Source organism: Haemaphysalis longicornis, unplaced genomic scaffold (assembly GCF_048455015.1).
Source record: "Haemaphysalis longicornis isolate Haplotype H1 unplaced genomic scaffold, Haemaphysalis longicornis Haplotype H1 scaffold_2, whole genome shotgun sequence".
Lineage (NCBI taxonomy): Eukaryota > Metazoa > Arthropoda > Arachnida > Ixodida > Ixodidae > Haemaphysalis > Haemaphysalis longicornis.
The window spans coordinates 285,812,995-285,825,282 of record NW_027526295.1 but is presented as its reverse complement, the minus strand read 5'-3'; the positions used below and the strand labels follow the sequence as shown (position 1 = coordinate 285,825,282).

At 47.2% G+C, this 12,288-nt stretch overlaps 1 protein-coding gene across 2 annotated transcripts; it reads left to right on the top strand.

Moving 5' to 3' along the window:
* The first annotated feature begins 24 nt into the window (after positions 1–24).
* Positions 25–12,061, top strand: LOC144170798 (serine/threonine-protein kinase 16). Of its 2 annotated transcripts, none has more exons than XM_077700805.1 (7): positions 25–404; positions 473–707; positions 2,514–2,656; positions 5,181–5,301; positions 8,749–8,844; positions 9,750–9,874; positions 11,443–12,061. In XM_077700805.1, exons 1-7 carry the CDS (start codon positions 295–297, stop codon positions 11,567–11,569), a joined length of 957 nt encoding a protein of 318 aa, XP_077556931.1. In that variant the 5' UTR covers positions 25–294; the 3' UTR covers positions 11,570–12,061. The 2 variants fall into 2 exon arrangements, with proteins under 2 accessions (XP_077556931.1, XP_077556932.1); XM_077700806.1 differs by having other exon boundaries at positions 137–207.
* The last annotated feature ends 227 nt before the right edge of the window (positions 12,062–12,288 follow it).

Sequence of the window (12,288 nt, the reverse complement as noted above, 5' to 3'; positions counted from 1 at the left end):
GCTAAAGCAACTTGAACCTATGTCATGTCGTCGGCTCGGCGCGCACCGCAGCTGACGACACATCGTTGGCGGTGGCAACCGAAGCTGTGCAGCTGCTGCGTTGGCTGCAAGATGACTAACAGCACTAACAGTGTCAACGGTGCGAGGGATAAGGAGCAACTTCCGAGGTCAAGCATTTGAGATCGAACTCGCAGTTTTTCTCTCCCGGTAAGGCTGTCTCATGCCGACCCAGCCCGCGCCCTAATTTGATCATGTGCCGGACATACGGACGGTTGCGATCGTAAATGCCCCGGCATGAATAGCCTGGGCCTCGGAATCCTTTTTAATATGGGTTGTACGTGCACCAAAGAAGCTGTTTGCATCAATGGCAAGCGATATGTCGTCAAGACCAGGCTGGGGGAAGGGTAGGTACTTTTTAGTTTCGTTTTGCGCCGTTGATGTGGCAACGTTTTTCTATCTGTGCTGCTTCCAGGGGCTTCAGCGTCGTCGATCTCGTGTATGATGCGAGCAAGCAGCGCTTGTACGCGCTCAAGCGCATCCCGTGTCACACGCACGAATCTGAGCGGGACGCCATGCGTGAGGCCGAACTGTACAAGTCCTTCGATCACCCGAACCTTGTACGGTGCGTCGACGCAGCCCTCGTCCCGTGCCACGACCTGTCCAAGCCATTTTCCAGCGAAGCGCTCATCTTACTACCATACTTCCGAGTAAGGACGGAATGAATCTTCGTTCAAATAAGCATCCTTTACGCTGAGTTTAAAGGGGCCATGAAAACAAAATGCAAGTTTGGTTCATTCGAGCGATTAATGCCTCGTTAGAATACCACTGACACCGCTTTTAACGCAAACTTCACTCAAATAAGCTATGCAATAAGGAAAACGGAGAATATCCATGTGACTCACTAGCGACTTTTTCCGCACTGAACCTATGACGTATATATGGGCAGCTTGTTGCGATTGGCTGATCGAGGCCGACAAAATCCAACACAAATTGAACAGAGTTTATAAGCTTGTAGAACGAGTTATTTGCGCTTAAATTTAGTGCATATTCATTTTGTAGCAATAACAATGGTGGGGTAAACAATGGCCTTTATGAACGAACACACAGACATAAAAGCACCAGTGCGTGGAACGCGCACACTGCTGGCTGACACTGCACAGCCGTTGGGCTTGTCTGACACGGCAGTGACCAACTGGCGTAAGCGACACTGCCGCTACATGACCCTGCCTGTCGAGTCATACGTAGTGTTTCACGACATAATTACTATCAACCATTACAATAAGCCAGGTACAAGTCCAGTCAGAAAAATAACCCATGTGTAGACAGGGGTACTTGAACGGTATTGTAATGCCATCTGTAAAGGCAGATGGTAACCAGGCTATTAAAAGCCTTGTTAAAGGGGCCCTGCAACACTTACCATCGACTACTTGGAATTTATTACAAGGTAAAGTCTATTGTCCCAGCAATCTCCTCCCGCAAGAATTATGAAAATCCATTCACTATCACCGAAACTGCGCGCGATGAAAAATCGCGCATAATTGTTCCCTCTCAACTCGACCACGGACAACGTGACGAAAGCTGCGCGCTCTCTCCCGGAAAGAGGGGCCGCTCGTGGCGTCTTCTCCGGCGGCCTTCCATATATGACAGGCCGGGGAGTTTTCCCCTTTTCTCCGAAACATGTAGGGGTTTACTTCCGGATCGGTGCAACAAAAAGGCAGGCATGGCTGCCTGCTTGCAAGCTTGCGCTCAGGCTGGTGGGGCGTTTTTGAAGCAATAAATGTTTGTTGTCATGTGATCTGGCTGAAAGGGGAGTAATAAGTTCATCACTCAAACTCCACGCCCACTGAAAACACAAAAGAAACGTCAAAACTGTGCGCATAGAAGAGGTTTGTACACAGCGCCGACAACGGCGGATTGTCACAGGAAATGTGTGAAATAAGCCGCGATGCTCACCAGCGACAGCCAATAGGCAGCCATGGCCTCAATGACATCGCTTAGGCCATGCCAGGGAGTGCATAAGGAGGAAAATTGCAGGGAACGCGGTTGGTTTTTCCGCGTCTTTCACAGCGACTAGCGCGCTCACCGCTTCACGTGCACGTGTAATATTTGGCTCGGGTATTACTGGCAGTGCAATTTAAAGGTCGCGCAGGTTTACCTTGCACTGCTCAAAGAGTGTTGCAGGGTCCCTTTAATGCCGCTGGTGGGAGCCTCAGTCAACATACTAGCTTTTGTCATTGGTACTGCCCTAGACATGTCATTGCCGACGTCTCAAAACACACAACGGAGCAGGAGAATTGAAATTTTGGCTTAAAGTGTTTAATTTCTCAATAAATAAAGTGCCATTTGCTGCAGCAAATGGTGCTTTATTGCTGCAGCACAGGGAGAACCATGGAATACCAAATCTTTCGAATAAAGCAAACTTTTATTTTGTCTTCGATGCCCCTTAATGCTGCATGCAGTGGCGAAAGATATTTCTGACTCCAGTATGTGCTCGTGTAACTAATTGTGTGCAGAGAGGGACACTCCAGGACGAGCTGACGATGCGCGCCCGGTCGCGTGACCACATGGCTGAGACGCGTCTTTTGGAGCTCTTCTTGGGCATGTGCCAAGGGGTGCAGGCGATCCACAGCGCCATGCCCATCGCCTTGGCACACAGGTGCGACGTGCGTTTCTGGTTAAGGTGCCTGCGCACTGCTCAGCGAAGTGAGAACGGCCGTATGCTGCCCCTCTGGCGCATCGCTTGGCAGGGGCTGATAGTTGCCTCAGCCTGGTTTGACGCAGCGGGAAAAAATGCTTGCTCACTAGCAGTCACAGGGTACTTGATGCCCCACTTTTATTTGACGCAGGTGAAGGTTACGTTAACACCAAAGAACTAAAAAGAAACAACTAGATGTAAGAGCAAGCTCACAAGAGCTGTTTAACGTAGCTTCACTCAGCTAGTACCGGTGATAAGTCAAGAGGCAATTGCATGGTTTTTTTCGAATGCGGGGTTCAAAGAAGCGTTCATTGATGATACATTGAGCTTGGCTTAACCTGGGAAGCTTTTGGTGATATCGTGGTGTGGGCTGAACGCAGTCGCATATATTCCCGATAAGCCCAACACACCAACACTGCACTATTAATTGACAGTGAAACCCACACTGACCAGTATTCGCAGCATTTATAACTCAGCGAGGTTACTCCTGGAAAGCATTTCCTTCACGTTGTACCAGTGCTTCATGCACTAGGCTGCTTTGAACACGTGTTTGCACGAAAGTAATATGCTTGAACTGGTGTATAGTGAAATCAGATGTTTAAAATTATTCCTTATAAGAATACCTAGTTTGGTTTTGTTGTCTCTGAGTGCACGGCTACACCTGAATATGTCAAACTCACCGGGGATTAGAACATAGTTGTAGGCGATTAACGACTGGGTATACAAAATGCATGATGTGTGCAAAGAATTTTCTGCGCAAAAAAAAAAATAAAACTCCTGTAAGGACAAATTTCAGATGATTCGCTTCTTTAGCGGTACAGTAGAACCCCACTGATACGTTCCCGGTTCCTACAATTTCTGGGTTATTGCACTCTCTATTGTGAACACTAAAGATGCCCAATAGTGTTACGGTGTTTTTGCCCAGTTACTAAGCTCCTGGATAACACGATTTCCCAGTAAGTGCGTTCAAAATTTTAAAACTTTTATCCAACTATGACCAGATGATATGGTTTATGTGAACAAAAAACGTCTTGACATGCGTGCAGACCAATCCTCAGCGTGTGCAACACAATAAGCAGGCACCGAGCGGTGTTTGGGCTGCCTGGGTCACCGGGGTGGCTTTCCCGCAGTGCTGGGCTTGCCGGAGTCACTTTGTAACGTGGCTGCCTTTAGCCAACATCGCCTGTATGACGATGTCCCAACATGCAGAACACTAACCTTGTAAGAAATCGGGGCAGCAGTGCTGGCGCTGGACGATGCGTTGAAGAAAGATGGTGGCGATGACGCGGAGGAAGAAATGGTGTCTCCAGCAGCTACATATGCTCAGGGCGTAGCCGGCTTGGAAGCGGTGTGGAGTTACTTTCATGTGAAGGACAATCCCAGTGTGGACAAAAGTGTGCAATGTTTAGAAAAAGAGCTCTTGCTCTCAAAGGGCTGCAGCATGCGCCAGGAGACACTGACAGACATGTACAAGTGAAAAAGGTCATTAAATGCTGACATTCATTTCTCGATTGCTTTTTTTTACTGGGGCAGATCATATGGTTTCCCGAATAGTACGTTTCTCCCTCGCGTTTTTTTGAAAACGTATCAACGAGGTTCTATCATATATGGCATACTAGTGTGCACTACATCTTTGGTGTACGGAGTGCTATGCTTCTCTGCTGCCTATGTGTGGTCACAGTTCTGTGGGTTCTCTTCAAAGTGTACTGTACCAGTCTGTGCCACCTTATTAAGTACATGCAGTGGTAATGCAGTTTTCTTGAAGAACTTTAGTTGACCAACACATCATAATTGTGTGGGTTGAAAATTCACCCATTCATGACACAATATTGCGCTCTGTAAATCTTTGCTCTTGGAATGGAGCTCGTGTGCACGTCAGGTAGAATGAAGATTTCTTCCTGGTAGTGAGCTTGCAGACATCTTTTTCGTAATGCACCCAGCACTTGTGAAATGCATTTAGAACTTCTTTCCATAAGGGCGGTCGTTGTGTGTGTTAATATACATTAATGAAATCCCGAAGTGGGAGTACCTGTGCAGAGCAGCCACTGAGAATCATCGTCTTGGTTGAGCTCTTCATTGTTTGGCTAGAGGGGAGTCATCTGTTGCTTGACTATCGTGCCACTGTCAGGGAACTTACGGACATCTACCATGCGACGTAATTCACCAATTGGGGTAAGGCCTAATTCCTTTGCACACAGCTCATTATTACACTCTACATGTGCTTTTCGTCATGGCTTGCTCAAGCCACAGACATTGTACTGTGACACAGCTGGGTGGTGTAAACACAGCTGCAATCAGTACGCCAGTTAGTACGCCAGTTCCTCGAAACCTAGTGCCCCATTTGTAATTGCAGTGCACCTCCTCTATGGACTTTAGCTCGACTGCTAAATGTTTCCATCAGCTTGCATTAAAGTTGGCTGCCTAGACGTAGCGTGATTGACCTTGCCCCAACACTTGTGAGCGGAGCTCTGTTGGTTGGGTGCAGAGACCTGAAGCCCGCCAACGTGCTGCTCGGGGAGGACGATGTGCCCGTGTGGATGGACTTTGGCAGCATGGGGCGAGCCCGGCTCGACATTGGCCGCACCAGTGAAGCCATGGCACTCCAGGTAAGGCCGGGCGTGCTCTCTTGATGAGTGGCAGATGTGCCGTCTAACGTGCCTCATTTGATGCCGTGGTGACAGCCTGTGTGTTCATTGTCCTGACTTTCTAGCGCCAGGTGTTGTGTCCATCTTGCGCTGTAAAAAACTTGCATGGAAGCTTGCGATCATTCCTTTGATCTTGCCTCTGAAGCAGTCAAGCCTGATCCAAGCTACAGGAAAGAATTGTGAACTAAGGGTGTGTTGGTATAGCATTCTCGGAACAGCGTAAAGGTATGAGGACGAGGCGCAGGTTCAGAGGTTTATTGCACAAAATGACTTAAATACAGAATTCTGTTGCAACAAATGAGAGGAAGAGGGAAGATAAAAGAAACACACAGAAATGTCAAGCCGTCACTGTAGCTCACGTGTTGTCACCAGATAAAAAGGCAATTTCTTTGTCGGTTAACAACATCGAAGGGTAGCTTACACACGTGTCTTTGTTAGAATATATCTCGTACGCTTCAACGATCTCCCGTGTCATTTGATTGCTACCTTTATAAATTATGGCGCATTTTCTGAGGTCCGGATAACAACCACAATCTTTACAATGTGCGCCCAAATGTCCATTATCTCCCTTTTCCACGTTATTGCGATGCTCGCGCAATCTGTCATTGACCTATCTTCCTGTCCGTCCGATGTACTTTTTCTTGCTTTTTTTCAGCGGTATCGAATAAACCGTCAAGTCTGGTACGTGTAGCACCAAACATCGCACGCCGTTCGTGGCCTGCTCGGATCGCGTGGTTTATTCGATACCGCTGAACAAGTGCAATAAAAAGTACATCGGACAGACATGAAAATGTGTCAATGACATCTTGCGCGAGCATCGCAATAACGTGGAAAAGGGAGATAATGGACATTTGAGCGCACATAGTAAAGATTGTGGTTGTTATCCTGACCTCAGAAAATGCTCCATAATTTATAAAGGTAACAATCAAATGACACGGGAGATCGTTGAAGCATGCGAGATATATTCTAACAAAGACAGGTGTGTAAGCTACCCTTTGGTGTTGTTAATCTGGTGACAGCACGTGAGCTGCAGTGACGGCTTGGCATTTCTATGTGTTTCTTTCACCTTCCCTCTTCCTCTCATTTGTTGCAACAGAATTCCGTATTTGAGTAATTTTGTGCAATGAACACCTGTCGTTAGTCTGCACTGTGTCCCGTCTACGCCTCGTCCTTGTCCCTTTGCGCTGTTCCGAGAAAGAATTGTGGTTGCAGTTCGCTTTGTAAACGCGGGTTATGTGCCAGTCCACATCTTTGTCGGCTTGTGACCGGCACTCGCTACAGTGTGCCCTGACCGGCACCGCACACGTGACTGGCAGCTGGCTGGTCACATGGCCACGGCATACCGCCTTGAATCGGCAGTCTTCAGTAATTCACGTGGGCTTCTCCCGGTAATGCTAGTAGTCGCATTGCCGTGTTTTATTTATGAAGCACGTCCACCTTAGCCTTGAGACGGGCCTGTTCGTCCTCTTCTCCTGCTCCTCCTCTCCAGCCCCAGTGGCCCTCCTCCTCTGGTGCCTCTCTCAGCTCAGCGGCTTCAGGTTTAAGGGGGGTCACTGGCCTTAAAACAACTTCTCCTAATTTTCAAGTAAACTTTGTGAAACTTGTCAGTTTTGCTGTTTTTTTCCCATTGATTTCAAACATGCCATTATTTTTTCAGTTGGCCAATTAGCTCCCAAGATAATTAGAGATAACTAGCAATTTTTGGAGGAATTCAAAACAGTGTTAGCCATAAAATTGTAATCTTTATAATTTTCCAATACTATGAACCCTGGTGAACGCAATAATCGAAGCAGTTTTTTGATGCAACGCTTGGAACTAATTTTACAGCTCATTAAACCTTGGTGGCACCATTGGCAAGGAACCACTTTGAGTGGAAATTTCAAACACCAAAGTTTAATGAGCTGTAAAATTAGTTACAAGCGGTGCATCAAAAAACTGCTTCGATTATTGCGTTCACCAGGGTTCATAGTATTGGAAAATATAAAGATTACAATTTTATGGCTAACACTGTTTTGAATTCCTCCAAAAATGGCTAATTATCTCTAATTATCTTGGGAGCTAATTGGCCAACTGAAAAAATAATGGCATGTTTGAAATCAATGGGAAAAAAACAGCAAGACTGACAAGTTTCACAAAGTTTACTTGAAAATTAGGAGAAGTTGTTTTATAAGACCAGTGACCCCCCGACTTAATCTCGCCAATTTCATACAGGGTGGAACTTGCGAAGGAAATCAGGCGCAATGGGGGAAAGTCAGTAGCAACTTTATATTGTATGGGCTGCATTTTAGAGGCATGCATAATTAACCGACAGTACCTCAACTGTACCATATAAAGGAAGGGGGTAGAATTATTGCTTACTCCTGGTGCCTTTGGACAGAATGGAAATTTGGGTTCTTACAAAGTAATTCCAAAGAAAATGCACATCAACCCATGCAGCCATGAGGGAAAATAAATTACAAAGGTCACAATGCAAGTCCAGCAATTATAAATTTTGGTTGTTATTCAGTGCTCTGTCCTTGTGCCCTCGTCTGTTGCCTCGTGTTTCTTATGCTGTTTCACGCTGCACGGAAGGCCATGTTTTGGGGTGACAGGTACTCTGGTAAAAATGAATGAGAACATGCAGTGATCTTGTGCAGGCCATGCAATGGCCTGCACACTGGCAGCAGGTGGCATATACATTGATTGTAAAGCAGTGAATGGAAGAGCTCATTTCGACTGCGCTGATTGGTTGTGTATGACGGACAAGAGCATAGGGGCCATTCAGCCTTGTGACGGTCTCTGTGTTCTTCTCTGCTGCACGCACCCAATATGTGCAGTCGTAAGAAGCAAGTTATAACAGCTCCCATTTTCGCAAAGGGAAAAGGAATGAAGAAAGATAGGAAGGGTGAAAAGCAGAAAATTTAGTGCCGAAGGATAGACTCGGCTGTCACAAGACAGGAGCAGTTGGGTGCCATTGGCCTTCGCCTTGTTGTGGACCACACAAAATTCACAGCTTGTTGAGTGCAGCTGTTTGTGAAACGTGCAGCTTCAGTTGCTTTGGTATCACTGGCACTTTTGTTTAGTGTACACTTCCTTATATCGCAGCGGAGTAGGACTGAAAGTTCTGAAAAGTCATATCATGCACACACCATACGGCTGCTGCTTAAATTGGTGAATGGATTGTGAGTCACACACAACATGCTGCGGGCGGCCTTCACTTCAGAATTTGGGAGGCCATACTGGGTACAGACTGTTCAAATGGAATGGTAGCCTCAGTGTTGCGCCACAGTGCTGCAACTAGTGCAGTCGTGCACGTGGCATCTGCAGTAATGTGCCAGGTAATGTGCCATGGTGCCTGCGTTTAATTGGGTGCCCGCACTGGGTGGACTGGTGGGCACTAACGGGGGCTGTTCCTGCTCCCTGTTCCAGGATCTGGCCACCGAAAAGTGCAGCATGTCCTACCGGGCCCCGGAACTGTTCAACGTGGAGAGCCGCACGTCCATAGACGAGCGGGTCGACATCTGGGTACGTGCCCCTGCCTGGTGTCTTCTGCCCACCTGCCGGGGCCACATGCACACCAGGGCTGCACCCGGCTAGCCCAGCTCTCCCACCTTTCCTAATGAGCGGTCTCGGGGCTCCCGCCCCATTAAGGGGGACACGGGTCTTAAAAATTTGTGTTAATTTTTAAGTAAGCTCTGAAGCTTGTCAGTCTTGCTACTTCTTTCCCACTGATTTGAAATATGCAATTATTTCTTATTTGGCCAAATCATTCCTAAGATAATTAATTAGAGATATTTAGCCATTTTTGGAGGAACCATAGGCAAAACAGCTGTAGTCATAAAACTGTAATCTTTATATTTTCCAATACTATGAATCCTGGTGAATGCAATATCGGAAGCGGTTTTTTAATGCATTGCTTGGAACTAATCTTACCACTCAGTAAACTTGGTGGCACCAGTGGAAAGGGACCATTTCGAATGCCCATTTCAAACACCAAAGTTTAAAGAGCTCAAGAATTAGTTCCAATGCACTACCTTGGCCACTTTACAAACTAGCTGTATTATGTAGCCACTTTCCAATCTCGGGGTGTTATGTAATAATTTTTTCGTTCAAGTATATATGCACCCTCCTCTTCAGTGTCCTGTTTAAAACATCCCTCGCATAGGTCAAAGGCTCCCCTTGGATGGAAAATGTTGGTGTTCTTCACTTGATGTGTATGGCAGACGTGAATGTGAACAAAAACAATGGCATAGGAATTGCATTCCTGGCACCTGCACCTAGTGCACCTAGCTGGACCACCTATTGGAAAGTGGTCGTCATGACAAGCATACAGCCATTGTGCGAGCAGAGTTGGTGGCAAAATTTCCTGCGTGCAAAGCCTGCGGCATCGCATTGCAAGGGCTTCCCCCCTTTCCCTTCTCCTTTGGCAGTCCCTGGGCTGCTGCCTGTACGCCATGTGCTTCTTCCGGTCCCCATTTGAGGCGGCCCACGAGCGGGGGGACAGCGTTGCCCTGGCCGTGCTCAGCGGACACGTCGACATTCCCGAAGACAGCCCGTGAGTGTTGAGCATACCCCCTTGTTGCTACTCAAAGGGGGGGGGGGGAGGAAGCTGGCACATGTGCCTCTGCCCTCTGCTGCCGTGGCCCTCCATCCCATGCGTCATCTGTGCTCACAAAAGAGCGTTGGGGGAGATTACGCAATGTATCACCTACATGGTCACCGTCTGGTATGGAGTGAGGCTTTTGCAGTCGTTTTGTGGTTTGATACTGGACTTGCCGTGTTGGCTTATTGGCTAAGATGTTGTGCTGCTGAACCATAGGACGTCGGTTCGATCCCGGCGACGGCAGCTGCTTTTCAGATGGAGGCGAGAAGTGAAAACACCCATGTGTTGAAATTTCGGCGTATGTTGAAGATCTCCAGGTGGTCAGTATTATTCTGGAGCCCTCCACTTTGGTGCACACCATAACCCTTGCGTAGCTGTGACATGTTCAACCCCACAATCAATCAACCAGTTTGATACTGAACTCAGTCAGAGTAAGAAGCCTTTCAGCCACAGGTAACTTTAAAGACACCTAAGCCTCTAAAAGGTTCAGGTATCTCCCACACTGAATGTCTTGTGTAGGACACAGCCACACTGAATGTCTTTTTTTAGGATAATATTTTCACCTGCTTTGAATGTTTTGCAAGCACCGCAGTGCACCTGTAAAAGCGGGAAAATGTGTCAGGGTCTGGTCTTTTCCACAACAAATACTAAAACTTCATTGGAAGGGGCCCTGTGACCAAGAGCTAGGGTGAAATTTTTGTTTAATTGTGTTCCCCAAAACTTTTCTCTTCTGTTTTAAGAGGTGATCTAACCTGGATGCTATGTTGTGAAGGCAAGTGAAGCGTGTTTGTCTATTGTGCAGTGGTCTTTTGAAATTTCTAGGTAGATCTATCACTTTTTCTTCTTTTTGAATTCTTCCTCTGTAGTATGCAGCAAAAAATAAAAAACGCTTTGTGATTGTACAAGTCCTCCACAAGTTTTACAGAGCATTAGATCTTCTCAGAAAAATAGGGGGCCACCGCCCAGCCGCGTCCGAAGCGCTTTCGCACACATTTTGGAGGAAGAGCCCTGGCTGTGGGCAGAACTTAAAAAACAACCAGAGAGAGAGAGAGAGAGAGAGAGAGAGAGAGAGAGAGAGAGAGAGAGAGAGAGAGAGAGAGAGAGAGTCCTCCACTGTGAAACCGTAGCTATAGCCCATCAACTATAGGTTGTGTTGAAGGCTTCCAAACTGGGGTCTGTTGACGCACTAGCAATTCGAATGAAAACATTGTGTAATTAACGTTTCACACATTTTTAATTGCCACTAGCTTATATCGTTTGCCAGTTAAACATCGTGTTAAACAGCCAGTTAAACAGCATTAAACATCGTGTAGTCGGATGAGGATAGCCCGAAAGGGAAGCTTGCTCTTCGATTGCGTTTTGAGTGGTCGGTTGTAACCGTGCCAGGCAAGTAAGTGGACAGGGGTTTCTCGTCTTGATGGGGCGCAACAGTGCGGAACGAAGGCATGTGTGCGAGAGCAGAGTAGGACGCTGCTGGTAGCTATGGCAACACCTGCTAATGAATCCACCCTGTGTTCCAGGTACTCTGGTGGTCTGCACACCCTTATTCGAACGATGCTGGAAGTGGACTGCCTGCAGAGGCCCTTTATTGAGACTGTCTTGGATCAGGTCACTGCTCTGCTGGCTGCCGCGAACCACAAGGTGTGACCTGTGAGCTGTGTGCCCATGTGGGAATCCCCGCACCCAGCCATCAGAATGTGTGGACCCAGCAGCATGCACGATTGCTTTCCACAGGCTTCCAGTTTTGCCATCTTGAATTCACTACGGGGACTTGGCTACTTGTGGCGACTGTTGTTGTGGGCATAGTGTGCACCAGCCCAAGAAGCAGCAACCAGCAGCTGTGGTTCTCGTAGTGATGGGGCGTGGATTGAAAGTGCAAGTGTGCCCTCGCTGCTGTGTGAATGAGTGATGTGCAATGACGCCAGAGCCTGTCTTGATTTGGCCTTCCATTCATTTCCAATAGCGTTGTTGCCAAGCGTGTTTCTGCTGCCTCATGCCACGCACGGCGACGATTGGTGCATTGCACCGTTGTTTTCTGCTGTAACGCATATTTTGTTACGATTGAGGTTTTGTCTATTTGGATAGATGTGTGTAAGCTGAAAACGACAAATAAATGCGAGCTTTGTTGTGTCCCTTGCAGTCATGTCTTGGAATCAAAGGCTGCTGTCGCGCATAAAAGGCAGCCTTGAGTGCCTGCAACAGATCGTTTGTCAAGTCAATACTTGTGGCAGGGACAGTATTGAAGAAGCCTTGAAGACAAAATACAAAGTTGCTATCTTCAGAATATTTGGTGTTTTATAGCACTTTCGAGGCTTGTCTGGCAGCAAATGTTGCTTTGTTCAATAAGAAATTAAACAAATTGAGTC

Coding starts and splice junctions, on each gene's coding strand:
- LOC144170798 (XM_077700805.1), top strand. CDS start 295: ATGAATAGCCTGGGCCTCGGAATCCTTTTTAATATGGGTTGTACGTGC. Junction 405..472: donor AAGACCAGGCTGGGGGAAGG/GTAGGTACTTTT, acceptor TGCTGCTTCCAG/GGGCTTCAGCGTCGTCGATC. Junction 8,845..9,749: donor ACGAGCGGGTCGACATCTGG/GTACGTGCCCCT, acceptor CTCCTTTGGCAG/TCCCTGGGCTGCTGCCTGTA.